Source organism: Solea solea, chromosome 3, assembly GCF_958295425.1.
Source record: "Solea solea chromosome 3, fSolSol10.1, whole genome shotgun sequence".
NCBI lineage: Eukaryota > Metazoa > Chordata > Actinopteri > Pleuronectiformes > Soleidae > Solea > Solea solea.
In genome coordinates, this window is record NC_081136.1 from 21,267,682 (window position 1) to 21,294,665 (window position 26,984).

General features: G+C 38.4%; 1 protein-coding gene across 2 annotated transcripts in view; it reads right to left on the reverse strand.

The window, feature by feature from the left end:
* Window positions 1–26,984, reverse strand: part of slc41a2b (solute carrier family 41 member 2b) — a 35,644-nt gene that overhangs the window by 4,172 nt on the left and 4,488 nt on the right. For both annotated transcript variants that reach the window (XM_058626022.1, XM_058626021.1), the window contains 7 exons: window positions 25,782–25,853; window positions 24,999–25,143; window positions 24,259–24,405; window positions 18,437–18,584; window positions 16,321–16,400; window positions 11,242–11,373; window positions 10,037–10,185 (listed from right to left, as the gene is read on the reverse strand). In XM_058626022.1, coding sequence (XP_058482005.1) covers window positions 10,037–10,185; window positions 11,242–11,373; window positions 16,321–16,400; window positions 18,437–18,584; window positions 24,259–24,405; window positions 24,999–25,143; window positions 25,782–25,853 — 873 coding nt within the window. The remainder of the gene's footprint in view (window positions 1–10,036; window positions 10,186–11,241; window positions 11,374–16,320; window positions 16,401–18,436; window positions 18,585–24,258; window positions 24,406–24,998; window positions 25,144–25,781; window positions 25,854–26,984) is intronic.

The following is a 26,984-nucleotide window of genomic DNA, read 5'->3' on the forward strand; positions in this document are numbered from 1 at the left end:
ATAATTCACAGAGAGCAACTGACTGTCAAGAGGAGATGAGATAGTGTGATTCATAATTCAAGATTCCACTCAGGAAAGAAGTGAGGGGAAAAAAGAGAAAAGTCTATTAAATGATAAGGACAAGTCTTTAATTTAAGGGGGAAATGAGCTGTCCAGTGTCTGGATTGCAAACATTAAAAAAAACTGCTGCAGTTAAAAGATAGTGAAATGCTAAGAATTAAAGCTGGGATGATAATATCAAGGAGAAGTGAGAGGAATTGATTATTGGGCATTGGCTGATTAGTATTTAGTGATTGGCCAATTATTACATATTATGCATTTTTGTTATCAGAATCCTGATAAATGTTGATAAGTAGGGCTGCGACTAGGGCTGAACGATTTTGAATAAATATCTAATTGCGATTATTTTGGCAGGAAATGCAAAAGTGGAATGGTCATTTTTACATCATTATTCTCATTTTCATTCAAAAAAACACATTTAAAAGGATTAATGTGTGATATTTGTGCCGCTCTGTGGGAAACAAAGATGTTCTCTTCAGTCTGTAGAATAAGATGTGTAATAATAATTAATCTAAAATTATATTTTGACACACATTTTGGCTTGAACAAATATTGCGTCTCCTGCGATTTGAAAATTTCGATTAATTGTTCAGTCCTAGCTGCAACAAATGACTATTTTCAAAATCCAGTAATCTGTTGATTATTTTCTCAATTCATCAAGTTGTTATGTGGTCCAGAAAATGGCATTCAAGTTTGATGTTCTCAAATGTCTCATTTGACAAAGAACCCAAATGATTCAGTCTTAATGCGTTTTTTGTTATATGAAGCAAAGAAACCAGAAAATATTCATCTCAGACAACTAATTTTTTTAAATTATAAAACAAAACATTAAAACCAATTAATTAAATGATTTTTAAATATTTAGTTCATACATTTTTTTATTGCACTGCAGTTTTTGTAATATTTGTGATTATTAAATGGTTATATTTTATCAGATGGAAGAGGGAAAAAAAAGAAAATCTGCAAAATATATATAATATGGGAGATAAAGGCTTTAAAATGTATTATCTGATATTGGCGACCACGCCAAGCTGAATAGGCAGCTACCTCCTTGACTTCTATGCTAGTGCGCTCAACGACTATTATTTTTTACATTTATTTATTTTGCACAATGGCACAAAAAATTGCTACGAGTATGGAAAATATGTTAATTTCGTGACAGAATAAACAAAATTACCTCTGTATCAGGGTGCAGGGAAATACTCTTTTGGTATTGGTTATGGGCCCAAGCAATTTTGATACATCTCCAATTTAGATATCGGCATTCGTAGACACAACAATCATCAACATCAATCATTGGCTGTTGATTTCTAAAAATTGGCTGTAAAAAAAATAATAATAATATTGGCCAACCTATAACTATGACCAAATAAGAAGTTCTCAAAAAAACCACTAACTTCGGACAATCTTTTTTTTTGGGAAATTGATGTGATCAAAGTGTGGAAAAAAACTGTCAAGCCCAACCATTCATGTGTAAAGGTGTCATAGCTTTGTCTGTTATTCATGATGACAGCGCAGCACAGTTGGACTTCCTCTCTGTTGCTGCAACTGCTGCTTTAATGCCATCACCTGCCTCAAAACTGTCAGCGACAATCATAATTTGCAGTACACAAGACATCTGTTAGTTTCTTTCCCCACAGACAAACAGAGTTCTGATTTGTCATGCTGTCTGCTTACACCTGGTATTAGTCGAGGTTTTCACATTAGACACTCAGTCACCGGCGACTGAGCGTGTTCCCTGCTGCCTCGGTGAAGCATACGTGAAAACATAGCTGTCAGTGGGCCGGGGACACAAGAAAAAACTGAAACAACAGGTTTGAGCCACCTAAACAATTCTATGCGTGCTGCCAAAAATAATCATTCAGTCAAAAATATCATTCAAACAACTGGCAACTGAACCACTCACTCCCTGCACCAAACGCCATAGGGAAAATCAGTGAATTTATATCACAGCACACAGGAGTTGTTGAAGTTTAAATGTGTTCTTAAGTGACCTCAGTTTTTGAAATTTTTCCATTTGATTTTCCTCAGTGACACAAACATAACAAGGCAACATTAGATTAGTAACTGTCTCTGTGACCGTAAACTGTAGGACAATACGTTTACAATCTTCAATTTCCACTTGAAAAGGGCAAGATGATATTTATAGGATATAACAGACCAACACAGATGTAGGAGGAGGCTAAAACAATGAGACTCTTGCTTGAAAACCCCACTTGTGTCAGCCTGTCATTAAGTGAGACAACAGAGAACACCCACTTTGATGACACGGCTCTTGGAGATATAACTTGGGGAAGAAAGGCGAGTTAATTTTTCACCAGTCAACAGGATTTATACACAGGAAGGGGGGAAGTTTTCTTACTTTGGCTTTAGTGCTGTTAGATCCACAGGGAGCTGAGGCAACACTGTCCTCTACTTGAGCAATGGCTGGAGTGGTGCTTCCCTGCACTTTGACTTCTTCTGCTATTTACAGTATGTTAGTTATATATATATATATATGTATATACATATATATACATATATATATATACATATATATATATGTGTGTATATGTATATGTATATATGTATATAGTTATATATATACACATTTGTATATATATATCTATACAGTATATATATAAACCTATCAATGTTATTGATGTTATGGTCTATTTGTTTACATCCTTGTCATCGTTAATTAAAGAATTGCAGTTGTTTAACGCTTTCAATTCATCGTACTGTTGCTTTTTTTCCACGATTATTTATTTTCTCTGCAATGATGGCTGAGGTGAAGGCCCAGCTGTTGTGCTCACAGTTGTCACTGTTGTAAGTGAGAAGTGCGGCATTTTTATATTTTCTTTCTTTTAAGTAAATAATAATAAAAATTAAACTGAAACATATACATAAGAGCAAAAACAAAAAGGAGAGAGAGGAGTAAAGAGAAGACAAAATCTTTTAACCAAGAGGTTGTGCCAGGGGGATTTGGACTCTTCCAATGTAGTAAAATGCGGGGTTTGGCCATGAGAGCGCAATGAGGTCTGCTTGATATTTGTTAAACCTGTCCACAGGTACACAGACAAACAGACACAAATTTAACGTCATCGGACGCATCAGTCTTCTCGATTTAAAATCATAAGTATGATCAAACATGTTTGATATTTATGAGTGGAGCGATTGGGGCGTAAGCAGAACACCAAATGAGAGTGAGTTGACTGGAAAATGGATGTTGTGTACTTTTGCGACACAACAGATGCTGACAGTCCATGTATGTTTACATTATGAAGTCAAGTTAAAGTCAGAGTTTCTGTGAGATCCCAAAATCCCTGGAATCTCCTCCCTAAGATTGTTTGATTAAATGCTAAGTGTGTCTTTAGTCTCCCACGTTTTAAAAATCCAGTCAGATTTGAAAATCCTCCAGTGTAAACATAAAGCTGTTCTGCAGCAACGTGGGTTGATCAAGCTTTGAAAGTTGGTGCTACCATTTCCATCAGTTGTCCCAAATTTTCTTGATTACTTACAACCCCCTCTGTCTGCATAAAAGTAGTGTTGGAACACACTGTGTGGTACCATACAGTACTGTACTTTAGACAGCATTGTGTTGCTAAGAAATGGCGAGAAAAAGGCACATTCCAATGGAAGACCATCATAACACTTTTTTTTTCCCTATGGAGAAATTGTGAATAAAGTCAAGGTGTCAGTGAGTAGTTTCCTTAACCATCAAAAGGCACTCAGAAACTGGGGAAAACTGATAGTAAGAGGTCTGGCAGACCCAAAGCCACAACAGAATCAGAAGATAAGTTTCTGAGCGTTAACTGCTTGATAGTTAAGCAGCTTTCAGGATAACAGCTTCAAGCACGGCTAAATAGTGGTCATAGTAAGCAAGTCTCAGTTTCAACTGTGAAGAGAAGACTTTGAAATTGCAGGTTTTACAGGTCGAGTTGCACTAAGAAAGCCATTGCTAAGATGTCAGAATAAGAAACAGGGACTTTTCTGGGCCATGAAACACCAGGAAGGTGTTATGGACTGATGAATCAAAATTCAAATCTTCAGTTCATCAAACAGGATTTTTGTACACTCTAGAGTAGGCAAAACAATGATTGTGTGACCACGGTGTATTTCTGCGGACAGCAGCTGCTTTATGCTCACTATCATGCTCTTGCCATTTTTAGAAAATTGTGGGTTTGATTCTTGTGTTGGACTGTTGGCGTCACATTTTAGTACAGGCTCAGCTTGCTTTGAACCTCACCAGAGCAGGTACCAAAAAAAGCATCAGGTACCAGGTACTATCCGGAATGGAAAAGCAAAAAATCCAAGTAGATTCGAGTCGAGCCAAATAGTGCTGGAACTATGTATATGATGGAGAAGTGCTATATGTGTTTATGAACAGGAAGTTTCATACTGGAGGGTTTATATATTTACTCCTGCTTTTTTCCCAATAAAGTGTGTGTGTGTTTGGATACTCCAGTGTCTCAATTTACTGTCAAGATGTACATGGTTTAAAACATAATATTTAAATATTCAACAACTTATTTAATTATTCAAACCTGGCAAGATGGTTATTTTTCTTGTGGGGAGACAAAGTCAGAATAATTTTAGTTTTTTTACTCAAACACACACTTTTTAATACCGTATTTTCATGTCTTTTCTTAAAGGGAATCACTGTTGAGACGCCAAACTTTCCGTCTTGTGTTTATTCAGATTTACTTCTCTGAGCTTTCCTCTGCCTCCATGCTTTAATTATGTATGCAACTACACACAGCCATCAATCCTGAGCTGACGGAACACACACAGTGTTGCTTTATATACATCATCTGAACATGATTGAATTAAAGGTCCAGTGTGTCAGGTTATTTTCATTTGGCAGAAATGAAGATTTTTCATAAGTGTATTAACTCACCGGATTGTATGAATTGTTGTTTTTCATTATCCATATAAGCCTTTTATATTTACTGTATATCAGGAGCCAGTCAGCTCTATGGAGGCAGCCATTTTGGACCACCATGTTTTTACAGTAGCCCACAATTGACAAACTAAACATCTTTTTGACTTTTGATGCTAACTGAGGGCTAGTTTCTCCAGTACAATTGGAAGGTAAAGGTAAAGAGTAAGGTAATTTATAACATAAGAAAATGTTTCCAGTAGCTGCTTCTTCTTCCAAATGGGTTTGTGTCTAGCACGCTCTCAAAGTTGCAGCGTGCATTCCCCAGGGCAGCACAGTAGATCAGTGATGACAAAGTCAATCCTGTATTTCTGTTGAAAAATGTCAGCTGCAGCGCGGAGCAGCGAGGACAACATGCAAGACTACTGAACATGAGAGGCTCTCTCTCACTGCAAGAGCGGTCTCATAAATACCTTTGTACAAACACACAGCGCCCGGCACTCATCTGCGTTGTGTTTTCATCAGCTGGTAGTAATGTAAATAAAAGTGTGTAAGTTAAAAGTAAAAGTAAGTTATACAAAATCAAGGTGACAGACTTGTGTTTCTAGCAAATAATAATTCATAGAAAAGAAAATAGAAAATTAAGTTGTTTGCACTGACAAATGGCTATAGCATTATTAGATGAGAGGGGATGAATATGAGCTATTTACGGGTAACAAAAACAATAAACACAAGATGGAGGGGTTGCTCTGTACAGAGACACAGCTATACAATGTAAACCTTTAACATTAACGTTTATTATCCCCATACTTATTTATTGAAGTATGGGGTAACACCTATAAAACAAAATCAATTTTCATTTTGCAAAAAAGGGCTATAAGAATTATCACCTATTCTACTTATAATGAACCAAGTAATGCATTATTCATGAACCTTCAGACATTACTATTTTATGACTTATGGACCTTTGTACTTTAAAATTTACGTTTAAAATAAAAAATACCAAAGAGAATGCAAAATCTATTCACAACCAGATGACCAGACCAAAACTACTAACCCATTATAAGCGATATAAATATGGCTCTTACAAGAGTTTCCTGACATCGTATTTGTCATCGACTGTATTCTTGTGCTGCACTTTAATGACTTACTGCATTAAATGTTTCCTCATTCTGAGCTCCAATGTGCTGTAGGCCTATAATAAATATGTATCACGCTTACTTCGAGGCATAGTCGTTTTTCATGCTGAATTAGTGTAAAGGCATCAACCACTATATAGTATATACATATACACTACCAGTCACTACCAGATTGTCTTTATTTTCTTGACTATTTACATTGTATATCCTCACTGAAGGCATCAAAACTATGAATGAACACATATGGAATAATGTAGTCAACAAAAAAGTGTGAAATAACATGTTTTATATTTTAGAGTATTCAAAATAGCTACCCTTTGCTTTGATTACTGCTTTGCACAATCTTGGCATTCTCTCGATGAGCTTCATGAGGTAGTTTTAAGTTATTTCACGAGATAAGTGACAGTGAAGGCAGAGCTGGGAGTATGACAACATCATTTTTGCAAAATAGGTTATTGGTTGTCTTCATGAAAAAACTGAAGACTGGCGTTTTTACGATTTTTTCTCACTCTTACTCCTTTGACCCATGGGAATATTTTAAAGATTGCACTATAGTTTTAAAGCAGCTATAATGGCTGCAGACATAACTCATTTGGAAAAACTCAACTCCTCCCGGGCCTCCATTTCTCATCAAAGATTTATGAAAATCCATTAAAAAGTCTTTGAGCTAAGCCAAACTCCAATTCACTTGAAAAAACACCAATCAACTTCTTAAAATTCCACAAAGATCACGGTTCACCTGAAAACTAACAGCGGCCATTCATAATTCAAGGTGCTCCTTTGTAATTATCTTGACTGCTGCCAAAAAAATGTTCTGAAGTCAGATTACTGCGGGCACTTCCCCAAACTACAGACACACAAACATGTATCTTCTCCTGCACTACAGGGAAGCACAGATTCATCTTAAAACTTTTTCACATATTTACTTGGAAGAAAATTGTTTTTGTTCCACCAGCTACTAAAAGAAAGGGTTCAGTGACTTTTTTCCACCACCTGCACTGACAATGTTCGGTAAAAACACAAAATATTAGAATTATCGGTTTGTTCTTGGGTTAAATATATTAAAGATCAGATCACAGTTCATGAAAGATTCATGTCAATAGACAGGATCATACATCTTCTCACAACTGTATATAGGAAACAGATATTTACACAGCCAGCAGACACAAAGTAACATAATTCATTTCCATGTGTATCACTGTAATGAATGATAATGACATAATTACCGTAAATTTCGGCCTATAAGCCGCTACTTTTTTCACACGCTTTGAACCCTGCGGCCTATTCAACGGTGCAGCTAATTTATAGATTTTTACTGGCTAACGGCCACCGGGGGGCACTCTCTAGCAGTAAACGCAAAAGTGAGACAGACGCGGGGAAAGATTATGCACTGAAGATGAAGACTTCAGTGGCTTTAGTGCGCAAGAAGAAGATGAAGATAGCGACCAATGACTTTTCTGGTAGGCTAAAGTGTTTTCTTTTCTAACCAGGCGTGTTACTGTCGTGTTGGTGCAGTGTTTATTTTCTAACCAGGCATGTTGATACTGTGTCGGTGCTGTTTTATTTTCTAAACATGCAGGCATGTTCACCCCAGGTTTAAATTACGTTGTTTTAATAAAAACAACAACAAAAAACTTCCATGTAGCTTCTTTCTATGTAAATATTTCATATTACAACCATACGTGGCATTACAGTTGGGCCCACTTCTGTCTGTGGCCCACCCACGATCACGGACGCATCATTCAGTGCTAGTCACGCGCACTCACTCGCCATTCATAAAGTTGATGCATTCATTAACAAACTCCTTTGATAAGAGATTGAATCCTGGCGCCGCTACTGGTTACAACATGAAAACCTGTGGCTTATATTCAAGTGCCGCCTATATATGTACAAAATGTATTTCTTTTCAAATTTAGCTGGTGCAGCTTGTAGTCAGGTGCGCTCAATAGGCCGAAATTTACGGTAGATGTTTTTTTATTTTTCTTTACCGCACAAAATTTGCGCAGCACATTTAATGTGTAAGACGATTATATTGCTAGAACTGCCAATAAAAATGCTGTTTCCTTGTTCTGGATCTGGGCCTTCTGCAGATGTACAAAAAGTACAAGAATATTGAGATTATTGCACGTTTTCGAGGTTTAAGTCTACAGTTTGGCATTGTTTGGTGTGATTCTTTTGTCGGACGTTGCACTCATGACTCTTCCAGTAACAACACTCTGACCAATCAGTAGCCAGTAGTCTGTTTACATCACATTTTAGTATTGACTCAGCTTGATTTGGAACCTTGCCAGAGCAGGTACCAGGTACAAACCCTAATGGAGCCAAACTGTGCTAGAACTGCCATAAATTCTCCAGGGCCGACTCCAGGACCGTCTTCTCTGTTCTCCAAAACCTCAGTAGCAAAAATTACCAAATGCATAAATTTATTGTCACCAAACATGGGGGTATCTTGAGATCATTATCTTTTGGAGCTCAGGGTGTCCCCCAGTGCACTATAAGCCTGGCGTGCCTCCAGGCCACCAGGCCTTACTTGCCTTATTTACTTATTTATTTTAAATAGATTTTTTTATACACCAGAAACAGTGATAAACCATATCACCAAGCGCCATAGTGACATCTTACAGTCAATATGTGAACATTGGGGGTGTGAATTCAGGTGTATTTTTCATCACCTGAACCCCCAAAACCACTGCCTGTCTCTATCAGTCTACACACTAACAACTTCATCAAATAACGTGACATGTCACAGAGAAAGGGTCAAAAAACGTTGGACGTTCTTTTTCGGAGTCGGAGGAGCACTGGAGGAGACGATGAGCCCGCTCGGTCACTCGCTGAGCTAGCACGGATGTTAGCACGTCGTCAGAGCAGCCTTTCCGTGAGCTGCGACGGTAAACATTGAACTAGTGGAGGTATGTTTAGCCGGGTGTGTCGCAAACACCGCCAGCGGGCAACTCAAGGATCCTCATCCAGAGTCCTCAAGGAAGCTCCTTGTAGAACTTATAGGCAAGTTGTGCTAAACGTACATATTGGCTCTCGACAACCATCACACTAGCATTGAGATGGCAGCAAGCAAAAGTAAAATTTTAAAATAATAAATAAATAATGTAAATAAATTACATTGATTAAAATGAAATATCCAATAGCTTTCTCGTTTTTCATGTTCTAGGCATGTCAATCACTAAAGCCTTTGAGCCAGTGATTAACACTGAGCACACGGCAATATTTGGTGAGTTTAAACGCCTTTACTGGTTGCTAAAACATGAAATTGCCTACCAAGCAAATTATGGAGCCTTGCTCTCTTTTTTGTTTAGATTGACAAGAGGGCCTTAATTAGGATTTAACTTCAGTGAAAACAATTGATTTTTCTTGTGTTTGTTAAAACAGTATTTCAAGAGGGTGCCTTTTTGTAAGACTCTGTAGTTAGTTTTTAAGTATTGTTAATACATGTCTTACAATAATACATCAGTCAGTCAGTCATCATCTACCGCTTTATCCTCTGCCAGAGGGTCGCGGGGGGTGATGTGCCAATCTCAGCTACATCGGGCGATAGGCGGGGTAAACCCTGGACAGTTCGCCAGTCCATCGCAGGGCCACACACAGATAGAGACAAACAACCATTCACTCTCACACTTACCCCTATGGTCAATTTAGATTGTCCAATTTACCTATCCCCACATTGCATGTTTTTGGACTGTGGGAGGAAGCCGGAAAACCCGGAGAGAACCCACGCACACACGGGGATAACATGCAAACTCCATGCAGAAAGGCCCATGTTCCAACCGGGGCTCGAACCAGGGTCTTCTCGCTGCAAGGCGAGAGTGCTAACCACTACACCACCACGTGGCCCACAATAATACATAATAGTGATCATTTCAAATTTCTGGGGGAAACTGGGAGCTAAAGTTCAAGTTCAAGGTCAAAATTAATTAGAAAAAAAACTACTTCTCACTGCTATGAAGCTCATTATTGTGCTTACCTGCAGCATAGCAGCAGCCAGGTATACGGACATAAAGATGACTGTCAGGGTCGTGTGTCCACTCTTCATCAGGTGGATGGTGTAGAGGAAGATGAGGTGACCCGGAATCACCAGGAGGATAAGCACCTGAGCAGACCTGTGATTGGCTCCTGGGGAAAAAACAAAAGGAATGGAAGGCAGGTTAATCAGGAGGAAACTCACCAGATGTCTAAAGCTGTAGGTGTGTTCTTCATACAATGATTCAACAGTCAAGTGAAAAACTGTGTAGGCAGATATGCCAGCTACAGTCCCCAGGTTTCAAAAACACCCTGCTGCTTTGCTTTGTTTTTAATTCTAGACAAGGAAATAATTTACACCTGACAGAGCAGGAGGAAACAGGAACAGACTATTAAGACACAGAAAGAGATGCAGTTCCCTTAGAAAAGAGCAAAAAACCTCAAGCTTTATTATAATGAGAACAACATGATATCCAAACCTATTTCTAACATTCTAGATTGTGTGAAAATTAAGTGTGTATAAATCATGACTCTTATTCTCTAAGAGTCAATTCAAAAATTCCAAAGATCCTTGCCTTTTTTTTTAACGTTGATTCAGTTTTGATTGGTATAGCCTATGTCATTTCAAAAGACCCGTGCCCTCACAGCACAGAACTCACATAACTTTTTCAGGTCATACCCAGGATACTTGAGCAAGTTTAGCTTTGATAAATGTTAAAGAAATTCCAAATATAAAAGCTTCCTAATCTTGCACTTTAATCTGATTTCATGACGAAAGAACTTTTCTTACACACAACAGCAGAATAGATCCTCAAATTAGCAGCTATATGTATTGAATCAATTTTGAACCACAAATGAAATTTTTTTATTGAAACATGACCCAAGGAAATGGACAGAGGAGACGGAGGTGATATGCTGTTCTGTTGCACACAGGCAAATATTTTTGTCTTCCCCTTTTTCTCCATGCCTTCTCCTAAAAAACAACTAGGTAATTGGCAAACATAATCACGAGCCAGGCTCATCAGGGCCTGAGGAAGGTGGCGGTAACTCTCAGCCCACGGGTCGGGTTGGTCCAGGTTTGGCTCAGGCAGAGATTGATGATTTTATTTAATGGGGAGTATTAAATAAATATATTTTATTTAACCTTTATTTTACAAGTCCCATTGAGATTAAAAACCTCTTTTGCAAGGGAGTCCTGGATATGCTTACCTGTACCAAAGAATGTGCGGCAGGGGTAGTAGCAGCCCTTGGCCTCTTCAGGAACCTCCCCAGGAGCACAGTGGAAATGTAGATGAGTGGAGATTCTGCTAGACTGAATAGCCACCAGGTTTCCTCCAATACCTGGACATGAAAGACATGTTCATAGTTCAATGGAGCAAAAGATTTAATATATAACAAGTCAATGTGACATAGAAATTAATATACCAATTATCATCTCTGGCAAAGACATTTCTAATATTCCCAAAGTAATGAAATGTTTTTATACATATATTAAAGAAATGTACCAAAACGTTTTAGCTACCTTAATGCGGAAACAACTTAAACAAATACTGGAACAAAATGCCAAATGTTTCACCACGAAAAAACACTTATACCAGAGTATAGTATAATTTGAAGTCACATCTGTGATGTCACATCACACACACATGTCTGTAGGGGCAGGTATTGTACATTATTGCATTATTATTATTACATTCATATTGTTAATAAATCATTTAAATTTGAAGAAACCACAAATTGCTTAGCAACTTTGCTGATAAAACAAACTTTGCTGCATCTGGGTCCACCTGCTGATTGGTTCATGTTTGTCACATGACTTTAGGGATGGGACAATACCACTTTTTTATGTCTGATACCGATATCACAAACCTGAGTATCTACAGATACCGATATTAGTCTGATACAGTCATTTTAGACTATTTATAAACTATGAAGCTTTGAAGCTATGAAACACATTTATGCTGAGTCATTTCAAACACACTTCCCCGATTGTGTCACAAACGTAGTTATCAAAAAAGTCAATACATGACTCAGCTAAAATACTTTTGCTGATTTGTATTTACATTTGTTACAGTCACAGTGCATAGTGAAGCATGAGACACATAGGAGTTTTGGATTGGATTTTTCATTTTTATCTGTACGATATACGATCCAGTGATTTTGACCAGTATCGGACCGGTATCGATACAGACTGATACTGATTCCCATCCACACATGACTTGTAATGCACTCACTGCATTAAAACTGCATTTTTTTCTTCTCAGTGCGCTCTTGATGCCCCAAACAAACAAAGCCCGACATGGGATTCAAAGACGGCAAACACTGCTATGTGTACCATTAACTCATTGCCTGCCAGCCATTTTCAGAGCAGTGGCCGAATTGACGTCTATAGCAGTCAATGGCAGCCAATGATTAATAACACTTCTATCATATTTGTTTCACAGAAAATCAGTCATACAAATAATACTGTTTAACTGTACTGTGGACAAATTGCTTCTCTATTTAAGTGCAAAATGTAAAGCGTTGTTTGTTTACAATAGCAAGCCCGATATATGTTTTGAATTACCGACTTCTCAACTGAGTTCCGAAGGTGATACATGGAACACAGCCTAGAAAATTGGGGGCTTTCGATGATCAGAAGGTCTTGTGGAAAAATGTGTAATGTGAAAAAAATCTACTTTTTGGAAGAGAAACCTCTAAAAGAGGAAATGTCTCTATAAATAACATTAGGCAAGAGAAAAGGCAAATATGCCCAGATGAAAAACAAATATTAAAAGACTCAGCTGGGTGCTATATGGTGGAAAAACAGATATATGATCATATACTGTATACAGCTTCAGATTTATGACTTTAACACCGGCAGAGATTAAATTTAAATCCCAATGCAGACAATTCAGCCAATCTCATTTCTGAGGAGTCATACTGAAGTTAATGAAATTGGCAGACACTTCCATTCTGAAACACCTTTTAAGATCTTATATATTAATATAATATCTGCAGCCATAGATACCTTCGCCTGCCAAAAAAAGTCATTAAAAAGCTTGAATGTTGTAAATTATGAAGGTCAGTGTGGTCAAATGAAGATTTCTCTCTCTATTTTTTATTTAACCTATCTTTGCTTATCAAGGTCTACACATTTTTTTGTAAACATCCACACACACACTCACTCAGTCATTCTGCTCTGCTCTTTGTTCAGATGTAGTTTTTAATAGGACATGATCCTCTGAAATACATAAGAAGAGCGTCTCACTGTGAGCTGGCACATTTATAATGTTGGACACTGCAAACTTAACAAAAAACATATTCACCCTCACAGAATAACACACACTTGACGCCACAGATGCTGTGTCCAGGATGCGTCCCAATGGGAAACCACTTACGAGTCCAAATCGTACTCCATCTTGTTAAATGTTTCTCATTAATGCCATATAATTAAAAGCTTATCTCTTGTTGTTGAGGTGCCAGAACCCTGGCAGCCGTCGCTGAGCCTGTTAGTGGGAGATGGAAGCAGGAGGAAATGGAGGACTAGTTTTATGAAGTGGAGACAGATGGGCTATGGCCTCAACCAGTCTCATTAGGTAACCTGTTTCTGTTTATGAGCCTTTTTAAGTTACCCTAGTTTATTCAGTGACTGTTGACTGAGCACACCTTTATCAGATTTCGCTCTCACATACTTTCACAGCTGGAAGCCACACACCTCAAGACAAATATGACCCGATCTTACACCCAGCACAAGCGGTGCAACTGTAGCACAAGTGTCATTGCTAGTTTCCAACCAGCACCCATCATTGTGTATGTAGGTAGCAAATGCAATTGTGCTTATCAATGCGCCTGTCGTTATGTCTTAAAATGAGGTTTAGTCAGGTGCAACGTTGGCGTATTGTTATCTTGAGGCAGCAGAAAGCCACTGTGCCCTTGACCAACAAAAACCTGATTCAAGTCAATGGCGCAGTAATTTCATGCTTATTTAAGGGGCAATGTAGATGCGCCAACATAACAGAGGGTTCACAGTCCACATACGCTGTGCTGGTGTCAATCAATTGAACACTTTATGAATGTCGAAGAATTTCTTTATCCTGTGCAGTCTAATGAATTTGTTGTTGTGAAAGTGAGTCAGTAGACGGTGGAGGCAGAGCATCCACCCACCAAGGACCACATACTCATTAGGGACCGCAGCCCCCTCCTGTGCATAAAAGCGCCAAGAAAAAGAGGCACAACTTTCATCTTTCACCGTGAGATTACAGGACATATCTACCACTGTGCTTCTGTCTCTTCCTTCTCTCTTACAAGTAAATGTTTACTTAAGAATAATGAATTATTTGAATCAGAGATGCACATCAATATCCATCTTCTCAGCAGAGAATCGTTGACTCCAGTTTCCCACATCTGCCATTTAAATAGCAATGTGGCAGGCACAGGTTCACCTGGTTTTTAATTGGAATGACAAACAAAACTCTGACCTTCCAAATGTCTGTGCACCCACTGTTGAGACACTAAATACACTTTTCGCCTCTATCAGACACTATTGTGTTTTATCTATCTTGTGCAGACTCTCTTTCTATTTGATCTTGTAGGGTCAAAGACTGCATCTATTACAAATCAGAGAGGAAAATAGCAGGCACACAATAAACAGTTTTTCCTTGTGTTGCAGTACTTTACTGTTATTTTTAGTCACATTTCAAAGATAGTAGTATGCAGCTCAGCTACAGAAGCAGGTGCACAACTGCTAAAGGCAATAGATGTCATTTTAATTAGTTTAATTTTACTGTGGGGCAGCATTCCAGGGAAAATGAGAACCACCATTTTCTTGAGTAGAAATGAGATCATAATTTTCTATCAGGCTTTTTGCCAGTTAAATTATATTTTTGACCCAGGCCAAAAAATTGTCTTGCAATAAGTACGTAAATTTCGAACTCCATCCGTTGAAAAACGTCCATCAGTGTTTCCCAAACCTTGAAATGACTATGTTCTCAAATGTTTAAATGATTTCTTTGTTATATGAAGCAAATAACCTAGAAAATATTCACATTAAACACGACAAAAAAAAATTGGTTTGTTTTAATTGTAAAAAAAATGATCAAAAAAGTTGATTCATTTAGTAACGGATTAGTAATCAACTCATCGATTAATTGTTGCAGCACTCACAACAACATTAAAAATGCAACAGCTGTTGTGATCTCTCCACTTCAACAACGACAGATGACTGAATAACTGTGCTTTAGCTGACACAGCGGTACAGTTGCTCCTGGGTGCTTCAGTAATTGATCACATTAATCAACTGTAATTAATGCGCAGGTCTACTTCAGTCCTCGGCTGTACCTTTAACACCCTTGTGGTCTTCTTGTGGTTTTACAGTGTTCAGTTCTTTACAGACTACCCAAGTTTAACCAACTGTATCAGGTTATTATTGTCACGTTGTCACTGGTTGAAGGAGAAATGGAGCACTTGTTTTGATGCAGCTTAATGTCCCTCATTAAAATCACTGTCATTTGGAAATGAGATTGCACATAGGTTTGACATTAGATCAAATTAATCATGCAGCCCTACTTCATTTCAGGCTTCAACCAAAACACCTGCAAAAGTAATTAAGACACAAAGGACTTGTTTTATACTTGTATTAATTTGCAACTCAGTAATGGAGCCTGTGGTACCTTTTCTCTACAGACTTAGGTACAAGAGAATGGGTGGTTTTTACAAAGCAACACAAACTTCAGTTTGCTTTCAGAACGTGACATATTCTTAAAACATGCCCTCTGACAGGAAACAACGCTGTTCACCTCGCAGTAAACTCTGAAAAGGTTGAATCCATTACCGGTCCTGATCATTTTTGTGGCATGTCAGGCTGCCAACATGGTGGTTCAAAGAAACCAGTCACGTGACATCTGACATCTGAGTTGAGCTTTTTCAGTGCAGTGCTAAGCCCAAAAAGTAGATTTTTATTTGCCAAGGGTTTCTTTGGTCTGGCAGCCATGTTTTCAGTGTGAGCCTAATGCCATTTCTCAGAGCAAGGTGCAGTCATAACACAGCCAGCAGTGACCATGAGTCAGTACATCATACAACCACATACAATAAACCTAAACTATGAATTTAACACAGACACCTATGTCAGTATAATTTTTTACACAAATGTGCATGTCTTATCTTGAGCATTTAGGAAGGAATTATATAAATAGCCTTGATGCTGATGAGTCTTCGACCAGAGTCCCCTCCCCTCGTCTGTTTGTGGCTCAGGGGCAAGCAAATGCAAATCAGAAACACTACTGAGTATTAATTCTCTAAGTCACTCACCATTGATAACTGGGGTGTATACCACGATGCCGGCCATATCTGGATGAGACACTGTTTTGTCCAGGATGAGTCCTCCAATACTGCAAAGCACAACATAATTAGACCAACTGGTGATATGGTGGTGGTGGTGGGGGGAGAGAGGGGGGCAATGCATGTACAGAGACACAACACTGTCTTATCTAAACAATTTCCACAGAGGATAAGGACATTAAACATTTTGTGAAGCTACACTGAGAAGAGACTGGTATTATTAGGATTTTATCAATACTGTTACTGCTTATTGATACAGATGACTAATAATACTCTGAGTGATAGTCACGAAGGTGTGGTAGAGAGTTTTACCAATGGTAAAACTCGATGGAGCTGTCGGTTTACCTTCATATGGATTCACAGTGTGTGCCCCTAAATTTTCTGGTTGCGCCCCTAAGATTTTTAGCTGGGGGCCACTGTGTTCCTAGTGAAAAAAGTTGGTCTGGGGCCCTGCATTGCTTGACATCAAATTCAAGGACTTTTCAAGACCTTTCCAAATTCAAGGACTGAATGTGCTGGCACAGCTTAAGATGGGAGGGGAACTTGTAAGAGCCGCTTCGTCCATGGTGTCCACGTTTATTGATTTGCAGCATGCTCTGCATCTGGCCAAGTGATTGTCCTTGGGCAAGCCAATCTATGTAATTTTCTTTGGTGAGCCAGAGATCTTGGAATTTGCATTTCCCAGGCATCACATAATTGGCAGAGAGAGACAGTGTACATACAACCCCACTAGTAATTACGATTCAAAGTTTGTTCGTCTAAGCAATGCAGGGCACATGAAAGAGTAAGTGGTGTCTTAACAAAGGAGGGCACATTGCTAGCAGGAGACATTTACCTAAATCTCAACGCAACTACTTTCTTGCACTTTCAATGACCTGAGACTATTTAGGGTTTACAACTTGCAAGTAATAAGAAGGATGTCAATGACCCGCGGGAACACTGAATAAGGAATAGCCTATGAGATACATTCAAGGACTCTCATAACCATTATCATTTTCGCAAACACACATGGTCTCCACCAACCAAAGGCCTGCTGCTTCCTTGTAATAATATATGTACTACTAACTGGTAGGGATACAACAATTCTCTGTATATTATAGGGATGACACATTACCACTTTTCCATGTCTGATACCAATATCACATACTTGAGTACTACTGATACTGATATCAGTCCGATAGTCATTTCAGACCTTTTAAACTATGACACTGTTATATGTAAAACATTTGTGCTGAAGCATTTCGAGCTACTTCAAAGACATAATTCACAAAAGTTAGCATTAATGCACCATACAGATGCTTATTAATACTTTGGTATTAACCAATAGGGGAGATATTTCAATTTAATACCAGTTATTGATACCAATCCCCTGAACTGAGTGACAGAGACATGAGATGCATTGAAAACCAAACAATCATTTTCTCTCTATGAAATGTGGTAGCACCTGCACTAAGAATTGACAGTAGGGCTGCAATAATTAATCAATTACTAAATTAATCGTCAACTAATTTTATAATCAATTCATCGGTTTGAATGTTCTCTAGGGCTGCAACTAACGATTCACTTGGTTCAAAAAATTACAATAAATGTTGATCAGTGTTTTCAAAACCTGCAAATGATGATGTTCTCAAATGTCTCGTTTTATCCACAAACCTAAATTACACATTTAATAATTTCTTTGATATATGGAGTAAATGTATAATTAAAACAAGTTCTCTAACTGTTCAACTTCTAAAATGTGCTTTATTTGATCCATATAACAAAGAAATCATTAAAACTGAATCATTTTGGCTTGTGAACAAAACAAGACATTTGAAAAACATCATAATCTTGAGGTTCAAAAAACACTAACCAACAATATTCAACATTTTCTAATATTTTATGGACCAAACAATTACTTGGATTAATTGGAGTGAGAGAAAGACAGTAACTCCTACTGGATGTATTTGTGAGGCAGCCCTTGTGCTACAAATAGTTGAGGAGATGAGTCACCAAGCAAACCAGACACTGGAGTCACAGACGCAAGATAAGCTTTTCCTTTCAAGACTGTACAGACAGAGACGCACAGATTTCCATTAACACTCACCTGCTGATGATCATGGCAGTGATGACTGGTTCCCATCCAGAGTAGAGCAGGGTGCGGCTGGCTGGGTGCTTGGATGAGATGATGATCCACAGTGGAGTCAGACACATGAAGAAGGCGCAAAGCAGGGACGACACATACGGGTAGGAGTCTGGAGAAGAGGAAGAGTGTTTTTTATATTTCTAGCTCTGTCCTGCAAAATTAGGAAGCTCAACAAGGGATTTTGAACCTCAGTGAAAAATAAAAAAGTGACTAACACGTTCCTGTTGACAGTGGAATGTCTGTCACGTGGTGCTTTTTTTCACCCTTTTGTCACCTGTGCATGACTTGTGATGTGACAAATGCACCAGAAAAAAATTTAATCTTTCAGTTCTACACTATTTTCTATCTTTTACTTGAGTCCTTCATTCTAACTCAATGACAAGTGAATGATTTTAGGAGAAAGGTGAAATAAATGTCATCAATTATTGATTATCAATGCAACAGTCTTTACTAGGATATGACAATATCCGAAATCTAAGACCATATTCTTGTCTCATATCGCAATATAGATATAATATCCATATATTGTCCAGCTCTAGTTTAGGTGCCAATACAATGAAGTAATATGAAATTTAAAAAAATACTGAGTGCTGTCTTAAGTTGTGGGGAAAAAAAGCTAATTGCTAATGGTGATGCTAACATCTGGAATATAATTGGGCATCTTAGTGTCATGGGAAGACTTAATTAGTGCGTCCACCTGGGACTTGCAGCCTCACTAATGTTGAATCGAAGCCGATTGAAAGCCACAAGCATTGCAGATTCATATAACCTGTGATTGAATTTTGTTGTAGTCAAAAATCGGATATATGATGGTATTTTGGGATATCTGCATTTTATCCCACCCCTAACACTCATTATGAATGACCTATATATGTATGGGAAAGCATATTTGCATTCATTCATGTGTTCAATTTTTATACAGAGGTTGTAGTGCTGTTCAATATATCCATATATTTGAATGGAAGGAAAGTTGAACAGTGAGAGCAACACAGCGAGGGTTTGTCTGAATTTCTCTCTGCAATCATTCATATTTGTTTAAACCACAATGTAGCGCAACACAACTATTCTGAAGGAGTAATTAGGGGAAAAGCACCTGCTTCAGCTCAGCCCCAGATGTTTCCAGCAGAATCCTATTCCAGGCACTAAATAACTGTCATTAGGACACAGTGCCAGATTTATTATCTCATAGCTGGAGAGCAGAAAGAGTCTGGTGTTCAGTTATAATGGGCTTGCTTGCAGGCAGACTTTCAGTCCTACAATAAAAAGTGGAGTCAGGTATACTGAGGGCCCACATTTGGAAGAAGGACCTTGTGTCACAGCAGCCTTCCTTTGCTCCAGAGGGAACCTGACACCGCTTCAGTTGTTACACAGGGAAAGTTGGGTATCAGCCAAGCTACCATTAAGGTAATCTGCAGGTTAAACTGATTATGTGAACCTCTGACTGACTGCCTTTCACTATTCCTCTTAATTAAAATAATGAAGGAACAATTAGTATTCCTGTTCCTCTCCAGGACAAAGAATGGTGCAGCTGCCAAATGTCTCCCTGAGCTGAACAAAAACACAAGATACCTATGCATTGGTGCAGCTATGATGGTCCCAATAAAAGCACACATCCAATGTGGGATTTCACAAACTTACGGTACCAATTAGTCGACATAATTATTGTTGACATGTCATCAATTTGTTTAATTAAAACACCACATCTCAGGAACTACGTTCCATTACTGGAACAAAGAAGATCATCCCGACATTAACCACTTCACTGGATGTCATCCCGCTTATTACATGGCTTCTTACAAAGAAAACAAATAATCAGAAACACAGTATTGATTTGACGGTTATTATATTGATTCGAAAAACAGTCGTATTGCACTTAACATGTTAAGTGCACTTAACATGTTAAGTGCAATGACACCAGAGTCACTGAAAGTTTACAAGGCTAAAGATAGTGTTGTCATCACTGGAAGGCAAATGGTCTGTATTTATTTCTGTGTTGTCAAGTACCATGGTTCTCAAATAGTGGAACGTGTACCACCAGTGATACGCAAGCTTCCTCTGGTGGTAGTTGGGAGTAAAATCAGAAATACTGTTCTCCTGTATATTCCAGGGTATGTGATCAGAGTGGAGCTAAGGAATTTTGTCTGCATAGAAAATTGAACAGGTATTACAATATTTCACATTTTCCTCCAAATACCACGAGAGGAAGTTTTTGAATGGGTGTAGACACTGTGGGTAAAAGAGAGGCAAATCACTTGCCCAAACTTAAATTGGAGAGGCATTCACAAAACATTAAGCACACTGTTCAAGACTCGAGTGACTGTAGAATCTCTACCTGGGTCATGTTTCCTGTCTAAAACTGAGGGGGGATATAAAGCTGCTGCTGCTAAATCTGTTACTACATTGGCATGAAGGAATTCTGGAAATATTCAAAATGGAAAAAATGACTAAATAAGCACCTTCTTTGTATGCAATGTATGTATTTATTCCTCTAAAAATGCAAGCACCCTTGGAGCGTAGGTTTGCACAAGCATCTTGGCTGAATACAGGTGGGCAAATGGGGAAATAAAGAAGTGTTTGTCAGTAGACGAGTTGAAGCAGAGGACTATACAAGGACGAATTCTCCTGAAAAGGAAGCTGACGTTGGGAAAGTTTGTGAAGGACGGATCAATGGCACGACTCATGGACATTTTTCTGTGCATATTCACGTGTATATTTATGATAAAAAAAAAAGAACTGGGCAGGGGCCTCATGTGAAGTCATGTGTTTATGCTGAAAAGCATTTTTTTTAGTTAACATATCAGCATACATCCTTCATCGCAGCCATTTTGACTCTGCTGCTTGAGAAGAGTAATGTGCCAGGTCATAGCAGCACACTAAGATTCAGTAAATTAAAAATACCATACTTTCACTGTTATTGCTAACAGTGAGTCATAACAGCACAATGGGATTTTACCTTATGAATCTAATTGTTCAGGTGCACTAGTGTCTCTGCCAGTGTGTCTGTATTTGAGTCCAGACCGGAATTATCAGTTTCAACAGCCAAACAACCGCCATTTCAATTCATATGTCTTCCGCTGAATTCAGCTTCTCTCCACAAGCTCGAGCACTTTTTCTTGGTGTTTATATCCCTGTTTTGATCTATTGTTGCTGAGGCACACTGCCAAAGTCCTGTTGGTTAAACGCACTCTATAAATAAACTAACGCTGGACTGGTGTTGACTCCTGCGGCTGCAGCATCTAGCTGGTGTCTCATCTTAACTCAGGTGGTCTAACTTCTCAGCTGCATACATAATCGTGTAATTAAAATTCGGACCCGACCTGTTCCTGTTCAGTGGCAGCATGACAAGCACAAAAGGACCACTGTCCTGACTCTGAAAACTGAAGTGTGTTTAGTATATTAAGCAGCAGACAGCACTCAAGTGTTCTTTTCATAGTGGTGAACATCCATGTTGCACAATTAGGTGTGACAGCTGTAGCTGGTGTGAGACACTTTCCAGGGGAAAACAGCTTCCAGTATGGATGGACTAAGTCACACACTGTGTTGTGACACAGGTCTGGCTGTGACGAGAGTTATGTGGCAGGAGGAAAAGAGAGCATCTGTTCAACAGCTGGACAGCAGAGGAAATACAAAGTGAGGCAGGAGGGACCTCTGCTGGCCAATTTTGGAAAGTGGATCATTACACAGCACCACAAGAATAGAACAAGGCAATTAGAGATAAAAGACTTCACCCCGTCATCCAACAAGCCTCTGTCGGCCTCTGTTGGTCATATTGGCAAGTGCGGAAACACAAACAGACAGACACACTGAGCCACTAAAAACAATATTTCACTCCCACTGCATGGGGCGAAGTAATAAAGAAACTTGAAGAGCTGGATCAAAGTAGGGCTGGGCAATATATCAATATTATATCTATATTGTGATACAAAATATAGTCTTAGATTTTGGATATTTTGATATGTCTGTTGCATTGATATACAGTAAATATTATAAATTAAATATTAAATATTGATGAAAAAACATGGAATTGACAAAATTATATTTAAAAAAAGTCTTTACATCTTTAATTTTAAGCCAAATTATTTGTGTTACAGCAGAATAAGACCATAGTTAAAGTCAATTTCATGGTTTCTAACACATGCAAGTATCCTTCATTTAACATTAAAAAGCCAAAAATATGAACCAGTATTATCTGAAATTAAAGGTAATATTCAGATAATTTGCAGTGTATTGTTACTCTCCTTCGAAAAGTTTATTTTGTTTTTATTCCCTTTCTGGGATTTAAACAAAGTTTCTCCTTTGGGTTAAAAAAATAAAAGCCTCGAAGCAAGCATATAAACAAGATGGCTGACCCTGCCTTTGTAAACAACAGCAAAAATATAACTTCTTAGGAGTGGCGGCCCGTCCATAGGGGGCGCGATGGTGCCGCCCCACCAGTCTCACATGACGAAGAAGAAGAGATAGGAATCATCTAAAATTATCTTTAAAAACAAGGAAAATTTTAATAAACGAGCTGCACATTTTACGGTTTGTGGCTACCATATTTAATCTGCATTGAAGTGCAGTTTAAAAACATTCCCTTGCTCATTTACAGCAAGTGCCAGTCAAGTGATGTATTTCTGGTTAATTTGGGGCGCACAGCTCTTACACCCTCGCTACAGTGAGAATGCACACAGACACGCCTTTGCAATGCAAAAGATAGGAAAACTCTTGGGCGTAGTCTTTGGGCACACAGCCGAGCAGACTGGCCCAGATAACTAGATACAAACATCTTACTCCGGTAACTACCGGGAGTCTGGGACGTGCTCTTGTGCGCAGCTGCAGATCTGTCAGTGTGAACACACAGCCTCTCCACAGCAGGGGAAACACATGATGACTGAGTCAATTATGTCTTTATAAACATTTGTGAATGTCAAACTAGTTTCAAACATCATACTGCCACAGCAAGAGGCAACACTCTGCATCTCTCTTTCCCTCAGTGCCATGTCTGATCTCTAATCGATCGTGTAGGCTGTTTTTTTGTAGTGCTTTTTTTCCTTTGCTCATTAAAAATACGCCACCCCGCCCAAAATTTTTATCACCAGCCACCACTGCTTCTCAGTAAGCTTTCTACTGGCTTCAAACAATGTCAACGAGTAGGGGAGCCCAAAGCACTGGGGGTGCAAGTTAAAGAGAAAACTGATTTTCATTAAAAACAAATCACCCTTAACTACAAATGCAAATGAATCAATAAAATTGTTTTATCACCTAGCCCTATGTTCAATCATTTCTTTTTTTGTCATTTGTATCAACTGAAAAATGATCAAATCAAATGCTTGTGATTATCACAATTCAGGCAAGGGAGAAAAAAACACCAGCATTGTCATTAGTGTTAGCACTTTTTGTTTAAGCTCATTTTACTGTGAAAGAGGCGTATGCACAAGTACAACAACACAAAAACCGGAACTATCTATAAAAGTGAAACCTTTGTGATAGTGCTCAGTCACTGATTGTGGACGGTGATAAGACAGCTCCAGTGACACATCAGGCAACAAAACATTTGTGTTGACCTTGTGGTGTAGTAAAACCAACCTCCTTAAGTTTGATTAGCAATGGCTTTGGCAGTGGCTCGCTAAAGTCAATCATGCACCAGCCAGAGCCAGTCAGCAGATTTTCATTTTAGGCCACTGACTGCACTTGTCAGAGATAAGTACAAGAGTGGAAAGACAAACTTTTAATGTAGTCGTGCAGTTTGTGTGTGACTCACTACAACAGTGAACAGTTTTATGAAAAGTTAGTTCACTTACCCAGGCACTTGTAAAGGCCCTGACTTATCCAGGCCAGGATTGCCAAGGTTATGAGGTCACCAAAACTGGCAGCGATGGGTGTGGCTACGTTGTCTGGGTTGATGCCCGTCTTCTTTGATCCCACGATCACACCCACCATGATGATACCTGAACATGAAACAAGAAGTGGGGATGGTGGAGCACTTTGTTAATGGTCATTAAATTACTCATAAATTACTACTTTGAGACATTGAGGAGCAGCTCTGAAACATTGTCCATTTTTGTTTTTACATGATACAGACCTTCATTAACAATAAACATAAAAATTCAAGACACCAGAAACAAACACTAGAGTTTCGCAGAGTCATAATGCAGCCTGGACAATGATTACTCTGGGCCATAATAATCTCATGAGAAGTGCGTGTACACAAATACCTGTAGTAAAAAAGTACCTGTAGTCAAAAGAAATACTAACATACTCTGCAATCTGCACCACATCCACCTGCAGCTCTGTTGCTAAGCAACAGTGGTGAAATGATAGGGATTTCCCCAAACAACAGAGCATATCATTTCGATTCTGTCCACTTACTCTAAAGGAAGCAGCCTCTAAGTCGAGACACAGCTAGTGTGTTCAGGGAGGTGACCGAGCTTCTGTGGGACTGCCAGTGAGTGTGTGCGTCTGTGTGTGTGTGTGTGTGTGTGCGTGCGTGCATCTGCGTGCGTCTGCGTGTGTGTGCGTGCGTCTGCGTGTGTGTGTTTACCCTGCAGCAGTGAGGCGATGAAGGCCGTGGCCACGCTGCTGGAGCACAGCAGCACAGCGTGGCTCATTTGGAACTTCCCCTCTGGGATCCAACCGAGAACCACAGCTGCTACAGCTGCAAGGAAACCCACCACAGTGGCCTGGACCTGGAGCACGGGGGGGAGAAAACAAGCATTATTATGTGTGTGAAAACTGGCAAACAGTACGTGGAGGATTATTATCTGTGTTACAGCTTCATATTTATGACATAACACACACAAATTCTGTTCTATAACTTTTGTATGTTTATCGTCGTGTGGTGTAGATTAGCTGAGCCTGTGCTCGATCTTAGTCAATGCCCACTAGGGTTAAAACAATTAATTTAATAATAAATAATAATAATAAATAAATAAAATAATAAAATAATTTAATCTACAGCATATCACATGCTACAGACTTACATAAGTGTGACAAACTGCATAGTAGGCATGTTTTAGTACATACTGTATAGGGGACAATATAAATCTCATATTATACCTGTAAAAATCTGCTATCTCTAAAATGTTAATAATAATAAATAAACCATTAAGACTGTATGTTGGCGAGCTGGATAGCCTTTCCCTCATATAAATTCTCCACAATCAAGTTGCTGGGATGCTTTTTATGGTAATGCACAATAAATACGTACAGTATAATCATCCAATCTGTATTTGGTAGCTTTGCGAAATATTTACTCAGCATATCTGTGTGGTATAGAAAATATTAACAGGTGTGTGTGTGTGTGTGTGTGTGTGTGTGTGCGTACCTGTTTCAGTGCCAGGTTGCCTATGATGAGATTCCACTTCTCTATTGGAGAATCCATCTTGCCCACATTTACCTGTGTTGGGAGTAAAGACAGAATAACATGAGAAAAGTAACATGTTTTCATCGACTGCTATGTAATGACTTCCCTTCATGGCTAAGGTTTTTTCATACACAGATGTACAGTGGGAAGATTCAAGGTGCTGTACAGATTTTAGCAGCAGCTCATTACAATTTGCTAAAAGCAAAAGGAGCAATATCCCAAAAAAAATACATACATTATTAGGGATGCACAATATTATGATTATTTATTTGTTTATTTAGCACAGAATCTTTATCTACATCTGGTGTGACATAAGTATGAAAAACATAATGTTTATTTCACAACAGAAGAGACTAAATGACCTCTGCTGCTGAGCACAGGGAAAAGTATACCAAATAAATTAAAGAAATCTAGTAATACAAATGAAATAAACACAAACATGTGAAATAATTAAGAAGAGAACATAATGTAATGATATAACTTTTGGAAAGGTTTTCAGGCTAAATTTCAAAACACAGAACTCTTTTTATTACAGGGATGAGAAAGACGATGAAGTATCACATTAGTAAAAGAGATTTCTTAAAATGCCACCTCTTTATCTCAGTGAATAGCAAATGTTTCTTCGTAAAACTAACATATGTATGCTTCAATATGAGTTCTCATCTGTGCAATTGTTTACAAATGATTTGCTTCAGGCTAACATTCCTCTCCGCTCCAGACATCTTGTATGATAGCTGTCAATCAAATGCAAGAAGCTTGTTGTGGGTGTGATAACACTGAAACTGACCAATCATAAGAGGGCCAGTGCCCATGTTTGACTTTTGACATAAATGTGATGCTATAAAAAAAATCTCAAAGAAAACACAATTTCAAACTCAGTTTAGAGTTTTTCAAAGTGACTTGAAGGTGGAACGTTTAATCAAAGTCCAGTATCTGATGGGGTTTTTATTTGTCATTATTGGTTTCATTTATAAATGAAACCATAATACCAGTGTGTTTTCCATGCAATGTATTATTTAATGCTCTGTTGTTTGCACAATGATGTATTTTTGATGTCAATTAAACTTCCTATAAAAGCTCCATTACAGTGAGTTATTGGAACCACTAGATTAAAGAATTGTATGTAACATAAAAACTGCTTTTATCAGTTAAATCCGAGTCATC